Source organism: Peromyscus leucopus, chromosome X (assembly GCF_004664715.2).
Source record: "Peromyscus leucopus breed LL Stock chromosome X, UCI_PerLeu_2.1, whole genome shotgun sequence".
Lineage (NCBI taxonomy): Eukaryota > Metazoa > Chordata > Mammalia > Rodentia > Cricetidae > Peromyscus > Peromyscus leucopus.
Genome location: NC_051083.1, coordinates 45,342,133 through 45,359,245, shown reverse-complemented (window position 1 = coordinate 45,359,245; position 17,113 = coordinate 45,342,133). Strand labels below are relative to the sequence as shown.

General features: G+C 32.6%; 1 protein-coding gene across 8 annotated transcripts in view; it reads right to left on the bottom strand.

The window, feature by feature from the left end:
• Positions 1-17,113, bottom strand: part of Dmd (dystrophin) — a 2,209,767-nt gene that overhangs the window by 1,383,244 nt on the left and 809,410 nt on the right. For all 8 annotated transcript variants that reach the window (XM_028881805.2, XM_037198928.1, XM_037198927.1 and 5 more), the window contains exons 14-15: positions 4,678-4,779; positions 4,461-4,568 (exon numbers count right to left, since the gene is read on the bottom strand). In XM_028881805.2, the coding sequence (XP_028737638.1) occupies positions 4,461-4,568; positions 4,678-4,779 (210 nt within the window). The remainder of the gene's footprint in view (positions 1-4,460; positions 4,569-4,677; positions 4,780-17,113) is intronic.

Sequence of the window (17,113 nt, the reverse complement as noted above, 5' to 3'; positions counted from 1 at the left end):
TCTTTCTCTCATGTGGTGGTATTCCAACCATGGGCCACCATGCCCTGCTTGCATATCATATTAATCTTGAATCTAATGTGTATATCCTAATAACTATGCTTTAATTATCCCAAAGTAATAGAAGCAAAAGAATATTCATAAATAAGGAGTTAAGGCTAAGTCTGTGGATGTTAAGGACATAGAGAGTACTTCCTGAATGTTTGTTGAGGAAGATATGGAATCTGAACTCAATTTCAGAAGTTCACAACAAATAAGAAGGAAAGAACCAACTGCACAAAGTTGTCCTGTATCACCACAGGAGTGATATCCCATATTCATGTAATATAACCACACACATGCATGTGCACACTCAAGTCAAGTTTTTAAAAATGTTTAGGAAGCAAAAGAAAACTCTGAAAAGCTTACACAAGGCTAGGAAAATAAAAGAAGATAAACATTTCATTTTCACAAAAGCCCAGTACCTAGACCTGCTTTTTAAGCTTACAGGAAGCCACAGTACGTAAATCAGGTCGAGTCAGTAGTAAATGGAGAAAAGAGACATATTATGCTGTTCAGTAAGAAGAGAGTAGACAAGTTCTACCTGGTCAAGGTTAGAAGATGAATTGAATTTGAAACGTGATATACAATTACAAAAGGTACAGGAAACCTTCACCCTCTTCTCACCAGGAGTATGTACAGGAGGATAATGCCATCACAATTTCTCTTACACTGGAGAAATTGAATAATGCATCTATTTTTTTCTGCAGTGATTTATGGAAAAAAATATATGAAGTAGTCCATTCCATTCCAATCACCTGTTTCAGTACTGCAGTAGGTTGGTTGATTACAGTGTCCCTAAACTTCAGAGAATATTAGAATCATATAGTATGCTCATTAAAATACAGATTCCTGGCTCCTCCTTGCAGAATATACAAGTCATCACACTTGGGAAGAACCTAAGAATTTATATTTTTTATATTTGTAAGAATATTATATATATGTATATATATATATATATACACATATATACATATTTGTGATGCTGAAACCACTGACTTAAGGAACATATTTTTGAAAGCATTGATTTTATTAAGATAAATTCATTTAGACTCATCAGAAGAATTGCTTTCATGGCACCAAATCAGTATAAAACAATACTTTCCACAAAGACTTTCTGAGCTTTCACATGCACAGATAAATGAACAGCCTTTCTCAAAGCCTCGGGTGATATACTCTTGCATCTCTATATTTCTGAGTGTTGTCCTTTTTCGGACAAACAGCAACAGTCTCCAGAGCAGATTTCCTCTGGAGATGGGCTTTCCTGGGATAATTTATACAATTTAATAAGTCCTATAATTCACCTCATAAAGCCTGAATTTTCTCTTCTCTTTAGTTTTTAATATTTGGATCAGAAAAATATAGACAGTTTTATTTATGTATATCACTGATCTAGAATAAATGAAATACCAAACCTTCCAGATAACAACCCTAAAAAAGTATTCAAAAATTAACCAGGATATTAGTGATAATATTTCAAAAGAAATTTTACTGATTGTAAATAAAAGAGAATTTTAGAGCACTGAATCTATACCTAGGCATATAGTAGAAACTGGTAACAGATGGTACCTGTTTTGGGTCTCAGATTGTGACATATTTTAATGAACATTAAATTCTTATTCACTGCCTGAGTCAGCAGGGGAATTTTACCTCCAATTCTAGACCAGCTGTCAGGTTTTGTTAATTGGCTTAAACTATCAAATGGTAAGACTTATACAAAATATATTTTCACTTTGTTCATAGCTAAGGTGACATAATATGAATTTTAATCACATTCAGATTTTATTGAGACTTCACAAAGAATTTTCATCGTCCTGAGTCTGGGAAAGTCTTTTATTCACAAAATGCCACATAGTAGCATATGATGTTTGGAAGTAACAGTTTGGAATCACAGCTACTTTGTTTCCAGTAAAGTAAATGATATGAGGAGTTTAAAAATAGCATGAGAGGCCTGGACCTGAGTCTAGATGTCTTAGTGCTTATTGTAACTCAGCTACTAGTGTTATATAATCCCTGCTATATGGCATGCCTAGACTTCAATTTCCTCTTCTAAAATCAACTAAGTAGCTTATTTGACAGTACTGTAACTTGTAATTCAATTGAAGATATACTAGCTTTATGGCATTTGGACTTTGTCACTTGATTGCTTCCTAACAACAACTTTATTAATCAGTAAAGCTAATCAGAAGTACAGATAGTAACTAGCAGTAGGCATCAGAATTGGTATCTGTTATCATACAAAATGAATTAATAATACTCTGACATAATACATTCTGGATATGACTGTCCAATAAATCTCAGATGCTCTGCTATCATTTGGCCTTGATGTTTCTTCATAAAGAGATGAAATCTATTTGCTTTTCATGAGATCTGGGCAGATTTATGACTGCTTCAACCAAGTAGAAAAGCATTGATGCTAAATAAAGTTTTAGGTTAAGTCACGGTTGCAGGAATAATCTGTGTGTGAATTGTGAGTACTCTAAGCACTCGTGCTATGATGACAGCAAACACAACAATGGCAAAGAGGTTTAGTCAGAAACCGTGGAATTTCAAGCATCCATGCTGAGGTAGCACAAGGTATTAATGAAAGAGCAATTTCAGATTATTCTAGTTCCTACTCACTTATATACTGAGAGTCTAAATATTGAGAAACAGAGATGAATCATCCCATTCTGTACATACCGAGTGATAGTGATCTACAAAACCCATGAAGATAATATAAAATTCACATGTCTTTTAAAAATTCAAGTTATTTGCTATATAGTAATTCTAAAGACCACCAACTCTCACCTTTTCAGTGTTCTGAATTAAGTGTTCTACAGTCTTTATTTCTTATAGAGATTTCTCTGACTGGAACTATACAGTAACTACTTATTGAATGATTAATATGTGTGATTCACCATTCTGAAGGCTAAGGGCATGACAATAAACAGAAACAGAGTGTCCATATTCACAGGATTTGTCAACTTGCCACAAACCTAGACATAGCTGGGGAGAGATTATCTCAATTGAGGAAGTGATTCCATCATGATGTCATGGAGTCATGTCTGTGAAGCATTTGCTTGATTGATAATTGGTGGGGGCAGTCCCACTACAGGGTGGGTGGTCTTGGGTGCTATAAGAAAGGTGAATGGGCAAAAGCCAATAATCAGCATTCCTCCATGGCCTCTATTTTCATTCAGAATACTCTTATTTTTATCAGAGTGCATGACTAAGTTGTCATAATTAGTTGCCAACCATTTATTGAACCAAAGGATCCATCTTTTGTTTGAAAAGATGATTTCCACACATTTCTTGCCTAAGGATATGGAGGCAATGTATCCTGTCCTCTAGAAAAGTATAAACTTTACTCAATTGGCCCTTTTATCTTTGTGGCAAATTGCAATGTACACCATGCTCTTCTTTATAATTTTTTTAACTTTCTTTTGATTAAAAGTCTTATGTATTCAAGGCTGGCCTGAAACTTTCACTGTGTTGTGAAGGATAAGCTTGAGATCCTGATCCCCCTGCTTCTACCTCCAAGTGCTGGCATTACGGGTGTGTACCAACCTGCACAATTTATGTGGTGCTGGAGGTCTAATGGAGGAATTGCTACATGCTAGGCAAACACTCCACCCAATGAGCTCTATCCACAGACTTATTCTGACTCTTATGATGTCATATTTTCTCTTCTTACATTCTTAAATTCTAATCCTTATTAAGATTTCTTTGTACTCTGTCCTTCACTCAATTGTACATATTTCCTGAATTTCTGCCCTTTTTATTTATTATTTTACGGCACCCAGTCTCTCTGCACCATGTTTACCTGTCCTCCAAGAAATAGCTAGTTAGGTATCAATTTCTGAGAGTCTGGTACATCTGTTGACAAGTAGGTGTTTTCACATAGATGTGGTAGTTTCATCTTAACATAGGTGAAACTAACTTATCATTATTTTCATTCAGGTATTTTCTCCTTCGTTCTCCTATTAGGCTACCTAACCTTGAATCCAGTCTCCTAACTGAGAAATTTATGTACTATCTACACTATTATTTTTTTTTGTCAAACTAATGTTCAGTCCCATAGATGGGAGGATAATTATGTTGTATTCTTTTTATGAACTACTCCAAGGATTACCTTTAGGTCTGTCTCTTTTAAAATATGTTGTTTAAAATTTATATGGAAAGCAAACAAATGCTTCTTCGTGTTGCTTTTAATTTAACAGAATTTTTACTCTGGGTATGCCTATAAAAACTACTTAAAAATAATTTTAAAGCGTATCTATAACTTTTTCAACTTTGATTAAGAACAGTACAGATAACAACTGTGAATAATCTGTAATCTAAGCATAAAAATGACTGTGGTTTAAGACAAGACAAAATAGACAATGTTCAAAAGTAATTGTATTATTGAGTTTCAAAAATTACTGAAAGCAAAATAGACCTACAGATATTTTTTGAAGACTTGATACCATTTCATTTCGATCTTTAAAGCCGCTTGTTTCAATCTTCTTCATTGCATCTTCTTTTTCTGAAAGCCATGTGCTAAAACGGCACTGAAAGGGATCAAAGAAGAATTATTTAAAATAGATCCTTTTGTTACTTGTCCAATTTAACACCTCTTCAGTTTCATGAAAGCCCCAATTTCCTCCTCCTAAAACGCACCTGTTCTTCAGTAAAACGCTGCCATTTTAGAAGAATATCTTGTAAAAGAACCCAGCGCTCTTCAGTCCACCTGCAGATATTTGCCCATCGATCTCCCAATACCTGAAGATGGGGGAAATCAATCACATTATTAAAGAGTTGTAACACAATCTCATTTAAAATGGTAGGGATGCTTTCTGAAAGTATCCTATTTTGAATCTCCTCTAAAGAATAGCTCTTCTGTTTCTGCTCATAATGAGGTAAGCAATGTGCCTTTTATATCCTTTCAGATTACTTCACTCTTTCTTCCACCTTTCATTCAAAAGCAGAGATATTTGAATGCAATCTAAAGTAGTTATCCAACCATTTTTTGAATGTCTCTATAAGTGTTAAATAGAAAAGATAAAATGGAGAATCATAAAGGATCAATATACAATATAAAACATATCAAAATATTACACCATGTTCCATATAGATGAACAACTCTTATGTGCAAAAGACAGAAAAGATTTTCCAATGAGAACATCTAAAATAAAGGCTCCTTTAGATCTGAAAATACACCCTTTGAATTAAAGGTCTAAATATTAGACACAAAGCAAAAGTCAAAATTCTTATTTTAATAATGCACCAGTAATTAGAGTTGTCTAAAGAAAATTCTTAGTCATTTTTAGTTTTCTATGCATTGATTGTTTCTATTATCTTGATTATTATAAAATTCTTGATTATTATTAGAAAAGTATCAAATCTTCTGTCTGTTAAATACAACAGTGAGAAAATACTGCTGTTCTCTGAAAAATAGCTGTCATATATTTACTGTGTCCCTTGTGTCTACGTATATACACTATTTTAATATGTAACATAAACCAAAATCATTGACAATACTTTTGAATTGGAGAATATTATAATGTTTTATATATTGGAGAATAAACGTTACAGTGTTTTATGTCACAAAATTGTGTCATTTACTTTAAGGACTTCAGAGCCTCAAGTTTTTAAATTTTTACTCTTTTTTTTCATATAAATGTTATTTTCTCATAGCAACTGGATCACTAAAGCTAGCCATATTATAAAATCTGTTATATATTATATAAAATCAGAGTAATGGAAAGTATAATTCCTATTTTTGAAACAATGTAACTAATATGTATAGAAATTATAAAGTGTTTCCTATTTAGCTCATTCCATATTTTGAAATATCTCATCACAATATCTACCATTTTTGCATCAATTTACTCACTTTAAAAATGTTGATGCTTGAGTCAAACACTGCAAACTTATATAATACCAAGAAAATATTTACACATTGGTAAGTGGCTTGAAGATCAAAATACTTTCAAAATTGTTTCATCTACCTTTATTTCTAAGTGGAAATTCCATTTATGAGGAAGCAGCAAATGGCAAACATTTTACTATATTATTATAGCTGTTCAGTAACAAATGAGTTTTCAGATTTTTCTGCAGAAATGTCAATAAAAATTTTATTGCTATCATCATAATGTAACTTATTTTCTTTGTTTTATGGTTTCATTTCTAGTCAGCTCCTTTTGAATTACATTTGTTGATTATAGAAACCATATCAGTGAGAAAGCAATGCAACACAATCATAAGAAATATACCAACTTAAATCAATTGCATCAACTACTTTAAACCAATGAGTTATTAAAAAGAAGCTTTGGGGTCTTCTAAATTTAATGATTATTTGAAATTTTAAAATTTTTAATTATAATCATTTCTAAAACTAAAGTATTTAGATGTAGTTATCATTTCTGTACTTTTCTCAGTAGTGTTACAAGTAAAACAAATACAGCAGTATGAAGGAGCATTTTTAAATTACATCTCTATAAATTAATTATATAGTTTATTGATTTTAGTAGGACAGCCTATATAGTTCAATAAAAGGTTTCATCATTAATATTGTCTACAAATATTTGATATATTTAAAAAATACAAGAAATACTTGATATACAATTTGTTATGCATTCTATGAATTCTAAAGCACTGATAATTAAACATTCTTTTAGGTACCTAACTGAACTATTTATGACAACTATTTCAAAAATGTCATTTAAAATACTATTTGTGTCCAAATAATGATTGAATTAATAATTCATTGTTTTAGATTTGATTTACCCACTATGTGTCTTAGAGTTTATAACATCCAGTTTATTTATTCATAAATCATGAATTTATTCATTTTTATTGAAAACCCTAATGTACCAAGCATAACACAACAAAGGTATTCACTGAATTATGCCTCCAAATTTTTGTTGCAATGTTACACTCTGCCTTTAGCTTAAAGTATACTTCTATTTATCAAGACCTCATTTAAATCATAGTTTATTTTAAAATGGATCTTTGTGAGTGGACTCTAAATCACTTTTACTTGTATCCCTAAAAACGAAATTCTGCAGATCAAGATCAGGCATGTGCACATAGAACAGAGACCATATACAGGAAGATGGCAGTCCCCTAATATTCAAACTTATAAGACTCTCCCAATACTCTTGATCTTAGACTTCTTACATACTGAACAATAAGAAAATACATTAACTAGATTAAAAGAGCCTCTGGGATATTTTCTATTATGGATTCCTCACAAACATAAAACATTCATGAGATATACTGATTATTTTTTAATGAATGTATAGCTAAATCATTTATACTCCTTTGAAAAAACTATGAAACAGTATGATGGACTGTATAGTGTTTCACCTTCAGAAAGGTATGAGAGCCTCACAAATTATTAAATTTGCTTAGAAATGGCTTTTGCTTCAAATCTTCTATGAGCTTCCTATTGCCAGCTATTTTACTCTTTTGCAATTAGAAGACATTTTGAAAAGATGTTTGATCTTGAAATCTATTATTTAAACAGTTTTAGTAGTACATTTCATGGTTTAAGTCTGTCTTATTTTTGACAAATGCTCATGACTCAAAATCATTTGTGCTGCAATATGTATTAACAGTTTATGGTGATCTTTGTATAAATAGTAAGGAAAGTAGAAATATTTTTGTATTATATATATTTAATATATCCAAAATGTAATATATATATATATATATATATATCCAAATACATACATATATATCCAAATACATACATATATATCATATATATATATATCCAAATATCCAAAGAACACCCAGCAGTATACAGAGATATATGGTGATTACTGAAATTTATAGATTTATCTGTGCATTGCTTTAAAATATTGACCTTCATTAATATTCACATGTTGCAAAGAAACACTGGGAAGATTATCACTCAGCTCTAGAATCGATCAAAATCACTTATTTATGTCATTGCTTGAATGACAGTAAAAATTTTATTAAACAAGTATAAATGATTTGATCAAACAGTATGGATAGGAAGCTAAATAATTTTTAGGTAACAACAGCATAAGTATTGAAACAGTCTGTAGAGGAAAATGATGTATATTTACTTAGTGTTCCTCCAATGTCCCCTTTAAGTGCAAGAATCCCTTAAGGGTTTAGAAATAATGAATGTATCTGTGGTGCTAGATAAACATTGTAAACATAAATGCAAAAGCAGTGAATCATAACATATGCAAAGTAAGAAAAATAAATTTAGTTCTATTTATATTCTCATTTAGGTTCAGCCATAGTAAGCTTAAAAGTCAGTTCCCTTGCTCTAACACATTTTCATGGACTAAAAAATCATAACTCTGCGGTGATATTGTGTTCCCCAATATATTGTGTACACTAATAAAGTTATCTCGGGTCAGGGAACAGAACAGCCACTAGATATAGAGGCCAGAAAATGGTGGCACAGACACCTTTAATCCTAACATTCCAAAGGCATGTTCAAAACCACACTGGAAACAACCAGGCATGGTGACACATGCCTTTAATCCCAGGAAATGATGGCAGGAAGCAGAAAGGCATATAAGGCATGAGAACCAGGAACTAAAGCTGTCTAAGCTTTTAGGCTTTTGAGCAGCGGTTCAGCTGAGATCAATTTGGATGAGGACAGAGGCTTCCAGTCTGAGGAAATGGGATTGGCTGAGGTATTGGCAAAGTGAGGAAGCTGTGACTTGTTCTGCTTCTCTGATCTTCCAGCATTCACCCCAATACCAGGCTCCAGGTTTGATTTTATTAATAAGAACTTTTAAAATTTGTCTACATAACTCCATTTTTAGTTATGCTCAAATTTACATTTGAGAGGGTTTTTTCCTCTCACTTTATTCATATCTTATCAAGAACATTTGTTGTCTGGATCCCGTTGTTTGCTTTAGTTGCTTTTTCAAAGCACATGTAAAAAAGGGTCAAAAGAACATTTGGGTAAATGACAAGAATTTGACAAGCCTGGGAGGTAAAACTTAAGCACAGCAATACTCAAAGTTAAGGATGTCTGAGATAGAATAAGAGTGCTAAATTGTATCTGATGTGTTTGGTACTAAGAAATAAAGTGATGACAGGAATATGCCCTACTAAAGAAGACAATCACATGCCATGGACTACACAATGGAGCAGTCACAAAGTAGTGGGCCTCATAAAAGACGGAGGCGGCATGCAGCCTTTTATTTCACTTGAAGACTTGGTAATAACACTCCCCCAGCTAAATAAATTGTGTATGGAACAGTGCTGCGGAATGTCATTCTATATGCTGTGAATGTGTGTTGCTCTGATTGGTTGCTCTGATTGCTAATGATTGGCCAGTAGCCAGGCAGGACCTATAGGTAGGATAAGCAGACAAGGAGAATTCTGGGAAGAGGAAGGCTGAGTCAGGAGATGCCAGCCAGATACAGGGGAAGCAAGATGACAAGGCTGAAATGAGAAAAGATACCAAGCCACATGGCTAAACAAAGATAAAAATTATGGGTTAATTTAAATATAAGAGATAGTCAGTAATAAGCCTGAGCTAATGGCCGAACAGTTATAATTAATATAAACCTCTGTGTGCTTACTTGGGGGATGCAAGTGGAAGATATTTGTCCTGACTGTTGGCCAGCTGGGGCAAAGGAAAACTTCTGGATACAGAACAGGCCTTCTGAAAACTAACTTGTTCTTGAATCCTAATTTTCACTTTGTAAGTAACCATGCACTTACTAATATAAGCAGCTCCATCTCAACAGAGGTAAAACAATAATCACATCAAGTTACTTATTAAAAGATAAAACATAAAACCATTATGAAGCAAGAAATGTGGCAGTCTTTCTGAATAATGTTTTGACAGTTTTTCTGACTTTTTCTCAAATTCGAAGATTTTACACACTGTTAACTGAAGGTGAATATTTAAAATGGCACATCTTCCACCTTCCTCAAAATATTATGTACGGTAGAAAAACACTGTCTGGAGTATCAAGAAACACTTATTGGAAGTTTATCATAAAATTCCTCTTAGTTCTCTTTAAATGATCTTGTGCTAGCACCCGCCTAAATATATGAAACAGGTTGATTGTTACTCTAAAGCATGTGCACATGTTATCTAACCCACTTAACAAGAATTTTAACCTTAATATAATCTGATCTAAGACATATATGACATTCTAAATGCACATTTGTTTAATCACATGGAAAATCCGAAAATACTTGCATTTTTAGATAAAGACTTTGTAGTATTTGATGGTACTTAATTTTAAGCAGTAAATTTAACTGTCAGATTTGTTAATGAAATTTTGCCTTGGTGACTATACTGAAAATGTAATGACAGAATCATGCTCTTTGTCTACCATTCCATTCAGTTCCACATATTATTTTCTTTATGAGTTCTAAGAAGTGATAATGAATACATGCACAAAGGCCACCCCCTCTTTCTTGTTTGCATGGTGTTATTTAATGTTGTTTGGCAGCTTAGTAAACTCTGTATTTTCCATTTCCTGCAGGTCTAGTCAACAGTGATACCAGAAAGTAAGGAACATTCTACCATGCAAACTTCTTTATAGCATTCATCACATTCTCAGCAATTCCTTGGCTGGTAGATATTTTACTGCTCCATACAACTTGGAACTCTGAAGTAGAAAGACTCCTTAACTTTCTGGTTAATATCTCAGAGATGAATATCACCAGTGTAACTATAAACACTGATTACTGTCTTGTAAATCTTCCTCTTTCTTCTTTAGTAAATAACTATCTTACCAGTAATTTGTGGTAAATTTGAAGGCCTAAAGAAGCAAAGGTTTATGGCAGTAGTTCTCAACCTTCCGAATGAGGAACCCTTTAATACAGTTTCTCATGTTGTCGTGACCCTCAACCATAAAATTATTTTTGTTGCTACTCCATAACTGTAATGTTGCTACTGTTACGAATCATGATGTAAATATCTGATATGCAAGATATCTGATATGCAGCTCAGGCGATAGGACCACTCAGTCCCCAAAGGGGTTGTGAACCATAGGTTGGGAACCAGTTTTGTATGTCATTCTGACTTATCCATCTCAGAAAACAGATTGTGAGAACTTACTATAATTACTAGTAATACAGAAACAATATTTGAAAGTACTAATGCAAGCAGCCCTAGTCTTAATTTATAGACAGCATAAAAAAGTCCTGTGCTTTCCCAATTCAGTAATACCTGTTGGGAAACTCAATCATGGCACAAAGTCTGTTATAGTTATGTGCCCCTAGGAAAAAGCAGGCAACAGTATCTGTCCTGGTAGTCTCAAAGCCATCTTATGCTAAGGTCAGACAAGGCTACATATATGAAAATACTCAGGAAGTGGTGATCAATTATTGAGATGTCAGGGATTGGTTGAGATTTGCAACTCAGATGATAGAAAATCAGCTTTTTACCAAATGCAAAAATTCTGAAATGCTACAAAATAGTAATAGAAGACACATCAAATATGTCTCTAGGACTTAAAATGACAAATTTTCATATTTTCTCTGGAGCCCATGAGATATAAACTTCTCAAAAGACCTGAAACACCTTTTATTTCCCCATCTTAAACAGGACTATGCTTCAATATGTACTGTAGTTGAAAGTAAATTATGGATAGCAGATACTTCCTGTGCTCCATTCTAAATATTGTCTTGAAACAGTCTACATTCTATAAGAAATGACTCAATTTTTTATCTTTTAAAATCTCAAATTCATGATCTTCCGGTCTCAATTTCCCAATATTGGGATTATAGATGTATACCACTACATATGGAAAAAATCACAAATTTTAATATATGTACAAAGTAAAATTAATTAAATAATACTGAGATAATGGAGGATTGATGAGGATGAGCTAGATTTAAAGCCCATGTTAAAGAAATCAGACCTTCTTGCTTTCTCCTGAGGTTGATATGAGGGTAAATAGGCCAAGAACTATCAGATCAACTGCATTTGCCAGAAAGGTTAGACATTTCTTCCTTTATGTCATATCTCAATTTCATATATTACATAACAAATTATTATAAATTATTATGTGAGTCAAATATAACATTGTATAACTATGTTGTCATTTTGGTAGCTCAATTGCTAAAAATATATAATAATGAAACTGCTTAAACTTAAAAATAAAATAAAAAATCTAGAACATGGAAATATAAAAAAAATGAAAATAAAATAGAAATTGTATGCCTTCTAATTCTTATTGTTAGCTTGCTCCTCATGGTTTGCTCAGCCTGCTTTCTTATAGAATCCAGGACACTCCCCAACAATGGTTGAGCCCTCCCACATCAATCACTAATTAAAAAATTCCCTACAGGCTTGCCTACAGCCCAATCATATGAAGGCATTTTCTTAATTGAGGTTTTCTCCTGTCAGATGACTCAATGTGTCAAGCTGACATAAAAGTAGACAGCTGATTTTTATGGCTATAATGAGAAAATGTTAATCATATATTAATAAATAAAATATACTAGCATATAAATGATTTATATACCTCAGACACATTTGTTTCATAAATCAAGTTATTTTATCACAAAATTCACAAATGTGTTCTATTAATAGAATTGACTCCCCCAAACAATTTTGTTAATAAAATATGTTAGAACAATTAAAGGCCACATGTACCTACAACAAACCTATGGATTAGTAGCCTTACTTGTGACACCTAAAAGGATGACTCACTATCCAATAAGGCAAGTAAAAAATGATAAAATGATGCCGGGCAGTGGTGGCGCACGCCTTTAATCCCAGCACTTGGGAAGCAGAGGCAGGCGGATCTCTATGAGTTCGAGGCCAGCCTGGTCTCCAAAGCGTGTTCCAGGAAAGGCGCAAAGCTACACAGAGAAACCCTGTCTCGAAAAAACCAAAAAAAAAAAAAAATGATAAAATGAATAATGATTGGAAGGAGAGAAATAAAACAGTCATCACTCACAAACAACCTATTAATATATGTACACTGTTTCTATAAAATAATGAAATTAATAAGTAAACTTATGATCTATTGATGCAAATCCCCAAACAAAACTTAATTGTATTCTTCCAAATCAGAAAAAGCAAACTGATAATGAACTATTTCAAGCATACTACTTATAACAACAAAATTAACAAAATGCTCAGATAATATCTTTAAAAAGCTCAAGACCTTCTAATTTGAAAACTTAAAAAAGTATTGAAAATAAATATAATACTAAGTATATGAAAGTTATTCTACATCTATGAACTGAAAGATATGTTAATAAAAAATATCCTTTACAAATTCACCTACAATTTCAATATAATACAGTTTGAACTTACACATAATTTTTTACATCAACTAAAAAGCTGATTTTCAAATTTATATTGAAATACTACAAACATAAATAATATTTAAATTGAAAGAAACAAGTACAAATAGTTTTTATTGACCACTGACTGTTTAATGAGAAAAGAATTGGCACCCCCTTCAGATTCCTTAAATTGTTTACAGTTAACTTTCTTTTCTTTTTTTGCCTTTTTTTCTTTTTCTTTTTACTTATTTTATTTTATAATACTATTCAGTTCTACATAACAGCCACAGATTTCCTTGTTCTTCCCCTTCCTGCTCCCTCCCCTTCCCCCCCAGCCTACCCCCCTTTCCCACCACCTCCAGATCAAGGCCACCCCCAAGGACTGAGACTGGAACTTTCTTTTCTTATAATGCTTACTTTAGAAATTTATAACTGTAAATTAATTATCTACTGCTGTGGGCTATCAATCTTCTCTAACTCAGATATGTCTTTGATAGTGACATACGAGCCATCTTTGTGAAACCTCATCAAAAAGTAGCACATCTATTTCCTAGTCTCTCTTGTAGGGTAGAAGTCTCCTTTTAGTAATCACTTGTAAACAAATTCCCTAATTATATTATAATCATCTAATACACTAACTCTCAATTATTCATCTTCTGTTCCACTCAGTTTTTCAAGTATGTCATTGCATTTCATTCAGAGGAATTCAGTTCAAATAGTTTTCCTAATGGCACTAATATTGTTCCATATTGTGATAACCTTCAATATTTTCTTTTTCCTCTTTATTATTCATTTAAATGAAATATATATAATTACATAATTTCCCCTTCCCTTGTTGTTACTTGAATGTATATGCATTCAGAGCCGACCACTTGGTATTGGATAAATGATAATGCTTGGCATGATTAACTCTGTCTTATCATCTTTTACACTACAACTATTATCAATGCTGTCACTAAGCATAGTGGTGGTAATCTAACAGATTAGTTGAAAATTCAACTGCTTACAGTTCCTAACCTGATCTGGGTGTATATATAAACATTTTAAAATATTTATACAAATGTGATACTAAGTATCACTGATTTTTGCAGTAAGTACTGTTGTCTTAATAAAATCTGTATGGAATATATGGGTACCAATCTCTTGCTGTCAAAACAGTGCTAGGTGAAGTGTATATAAGTTGTAAATAATTAATGCTTCTAGAGGGTTATCCAAGAAAAGCTTCGAGACCTGAAAAGAGAGGTTTTTTTCCCTTTAAACAAAACCATAGCCACTGTAAAGGCAACATTAATGGGAATATAGTTAATGTAAACCTATATTCATTAAAATATAAAATTAATGCTGGGCGGTGGTGGTGCACGCCTTTAATCCCAGCACTCGGGAGGCAGAGCCAGGCAGATCTCTGTGAGTTCGAGGCCAGCCTGGGCTACCAAGTGAGTCCCAGGAAAGGCGCAAAGCTACACAGAGAAACCCTGTCTCTAAAAACCAATATATATAATTAATGAGTAAAATATTAAGCACCTATTATAACCAAAGAAATATTGGTGTCCAGAATATTTATTTAAATTCCTACAATGAATTACTAAAATAAAAATAGATCATGCAGTAGAAAAACGGATATCACACAAAAGGAGACACTTAGATGCCCAATACACAACTGAAATGGGACTTAAACTCATTAGCTGTCCACATATAAGAATGAAAAACATATATCACTATACATTCAACAAAAAGTTTTAAATTAACAAGTATATTGATCAAACATCAAAGAAATTAGATGAAGCACATATGATCATTAGCTATTAGAGACTATAGAACTTTTTCCATAAAATTTAGAAGATTGTAATATATATAAAGGTAAATTCATGCATGCCACACTCTCCAAAATTTCAATACCATGTATAAGCTTAATATAAAGGTGCTTTTATGTTCATATAATGGTATTTAAAATATTGTTCTGTAACAGTGTCATACATAATACTTCTGAATTGGAATCAAATCATGATTTTGGACAGTAGAATTTATAATAAAATTTGAATATATTTATTTAAATTAATACTGTTCAGCAATGAGAATCAATGACTACTGTGTTACAGCATAGATTTATATCAGAAATACAAGTATAAAATAATTCAGGTTTGAAGAAGTATTTGCTATGCAATTTTATTTACCTTAATTTGAGAATATAGCAAAAGTAACCAGAATTATTTGCAGTCAGATGTTATCTTTAAGGAAGTTGGAAGTATATAATTTTTGTGAAGTTTTATAGGAAGTTAAATTTTGTTGAAATCATTCTGAGTATGGGAGAGCATGGGCATATTGTCTTTTGGAAATACAAGGATGTGTACACTTTTCTGAGGACTCCAGGAAACACTGTTAATGTCACAGTATAAGGATTTGTTGTTTTCTGGAGACAAAACATCACAATTCTCTTTAGAATATATTTGAATTAAAACTATCATCAGCAAAAACATTATTGTTACAATATATTTGGATATATTTAGTTATTTAGTAACTTTATATGGTGAGTATTATTATTATTCTCTTTGAGTTCAGTTATTAAATTGAACATAGCAGTTTATGACTCAAATAAAAAGTCATAAACCCAAGATTAAGGTGAGCTCTAAAAATCTAAAAATTTTTTTCAACTATATGTAGCATACAGATGCTGTGGGATGTTCTATATGTTAAATGTGTTGCTCTGATTGATTAATAAATAAAACACTGATTGGCCAGTAGCCAGGCAGGAAGTATAGGTGGGACAAGGACTGAGAAGAATTCTGGGAAGTGGAAGGCTGAATCACAGAGATGCTTGCTGCTAGCTGCTGCCATGAGAAGATGTTAAGATAGCAGTAAGCCATGTGCCACATGGCAACTTATAGATTAATAGAAATGGGTTAATTTAAGATATAAGAACAGCTAGCTAGAAGCCTGAGCCATTAGGCCAGTTTAAGTAATATAAGTCTCTGTGTGTTTACTTGGTTGGGTCTGAGCAGCTGCAGAATTGGCAGGTGAGAGAGATTTGTCCTGACTGTGAGCCAGGCAGGACCAGGAAAACTCTAGCTACATACAGATATTAAAATAAATTACCACAAGTTACATATCCATGAAATCATTTGAAATCTAGTATGCATTTTCTCCTTACTAAACTTCCTATTTGGATGTTCAGTTTTCATGAGAAAGATTCGAAATGCATTAGGAGTTCATAAAAGCTACATTGGAAAATGCTTTCAGATATCCAAGCTACCCAAAACGTAATTTGTTTACAACTGAATAATGCATCACTTTCATATTTAAATTTAAAGGAATTAAATTTAATCCCCAGTTCCTCATATACACCAACCATACCCCAAGGGCCCCAAACAGCTATACCTAGACAGTGGCTTGCCTGTGAGGAAAGACTGGTCTAGGAGAGGAAAACATGTAAATATTTTTAATACTTTCAATAGTGTATAGGTGGTATGTTTGTGTCTGTATTTGTGTTACCTATCATGTATAGATGTAGATATTATATATACATTAATGATTTAAGTTGAGAAAATGCATGGCTGTGCTAAATGTGTTTCCTTATCCTTTTTTGCTGATGGGTAACTAGAACTGTGAAAAATTGCAATTTTTTTAAGGTCAAATAGCAATTTTACTCTATGAAATTGTGAGATTATGTCCAGATAGAGGTATTACATACATCTGGGTACCAACCTTAGCTCTCTCATTTACAAGCTATATGGTCTTAAACTTAACCTTGTTATGCATTGATTTTCTCATTTTTATACCTGACTTATATTTCCTACAATGTGTGTAAAATCATTTCAAAACAATAAGCACACAAAGTGATAGTAATTACAATTATTTT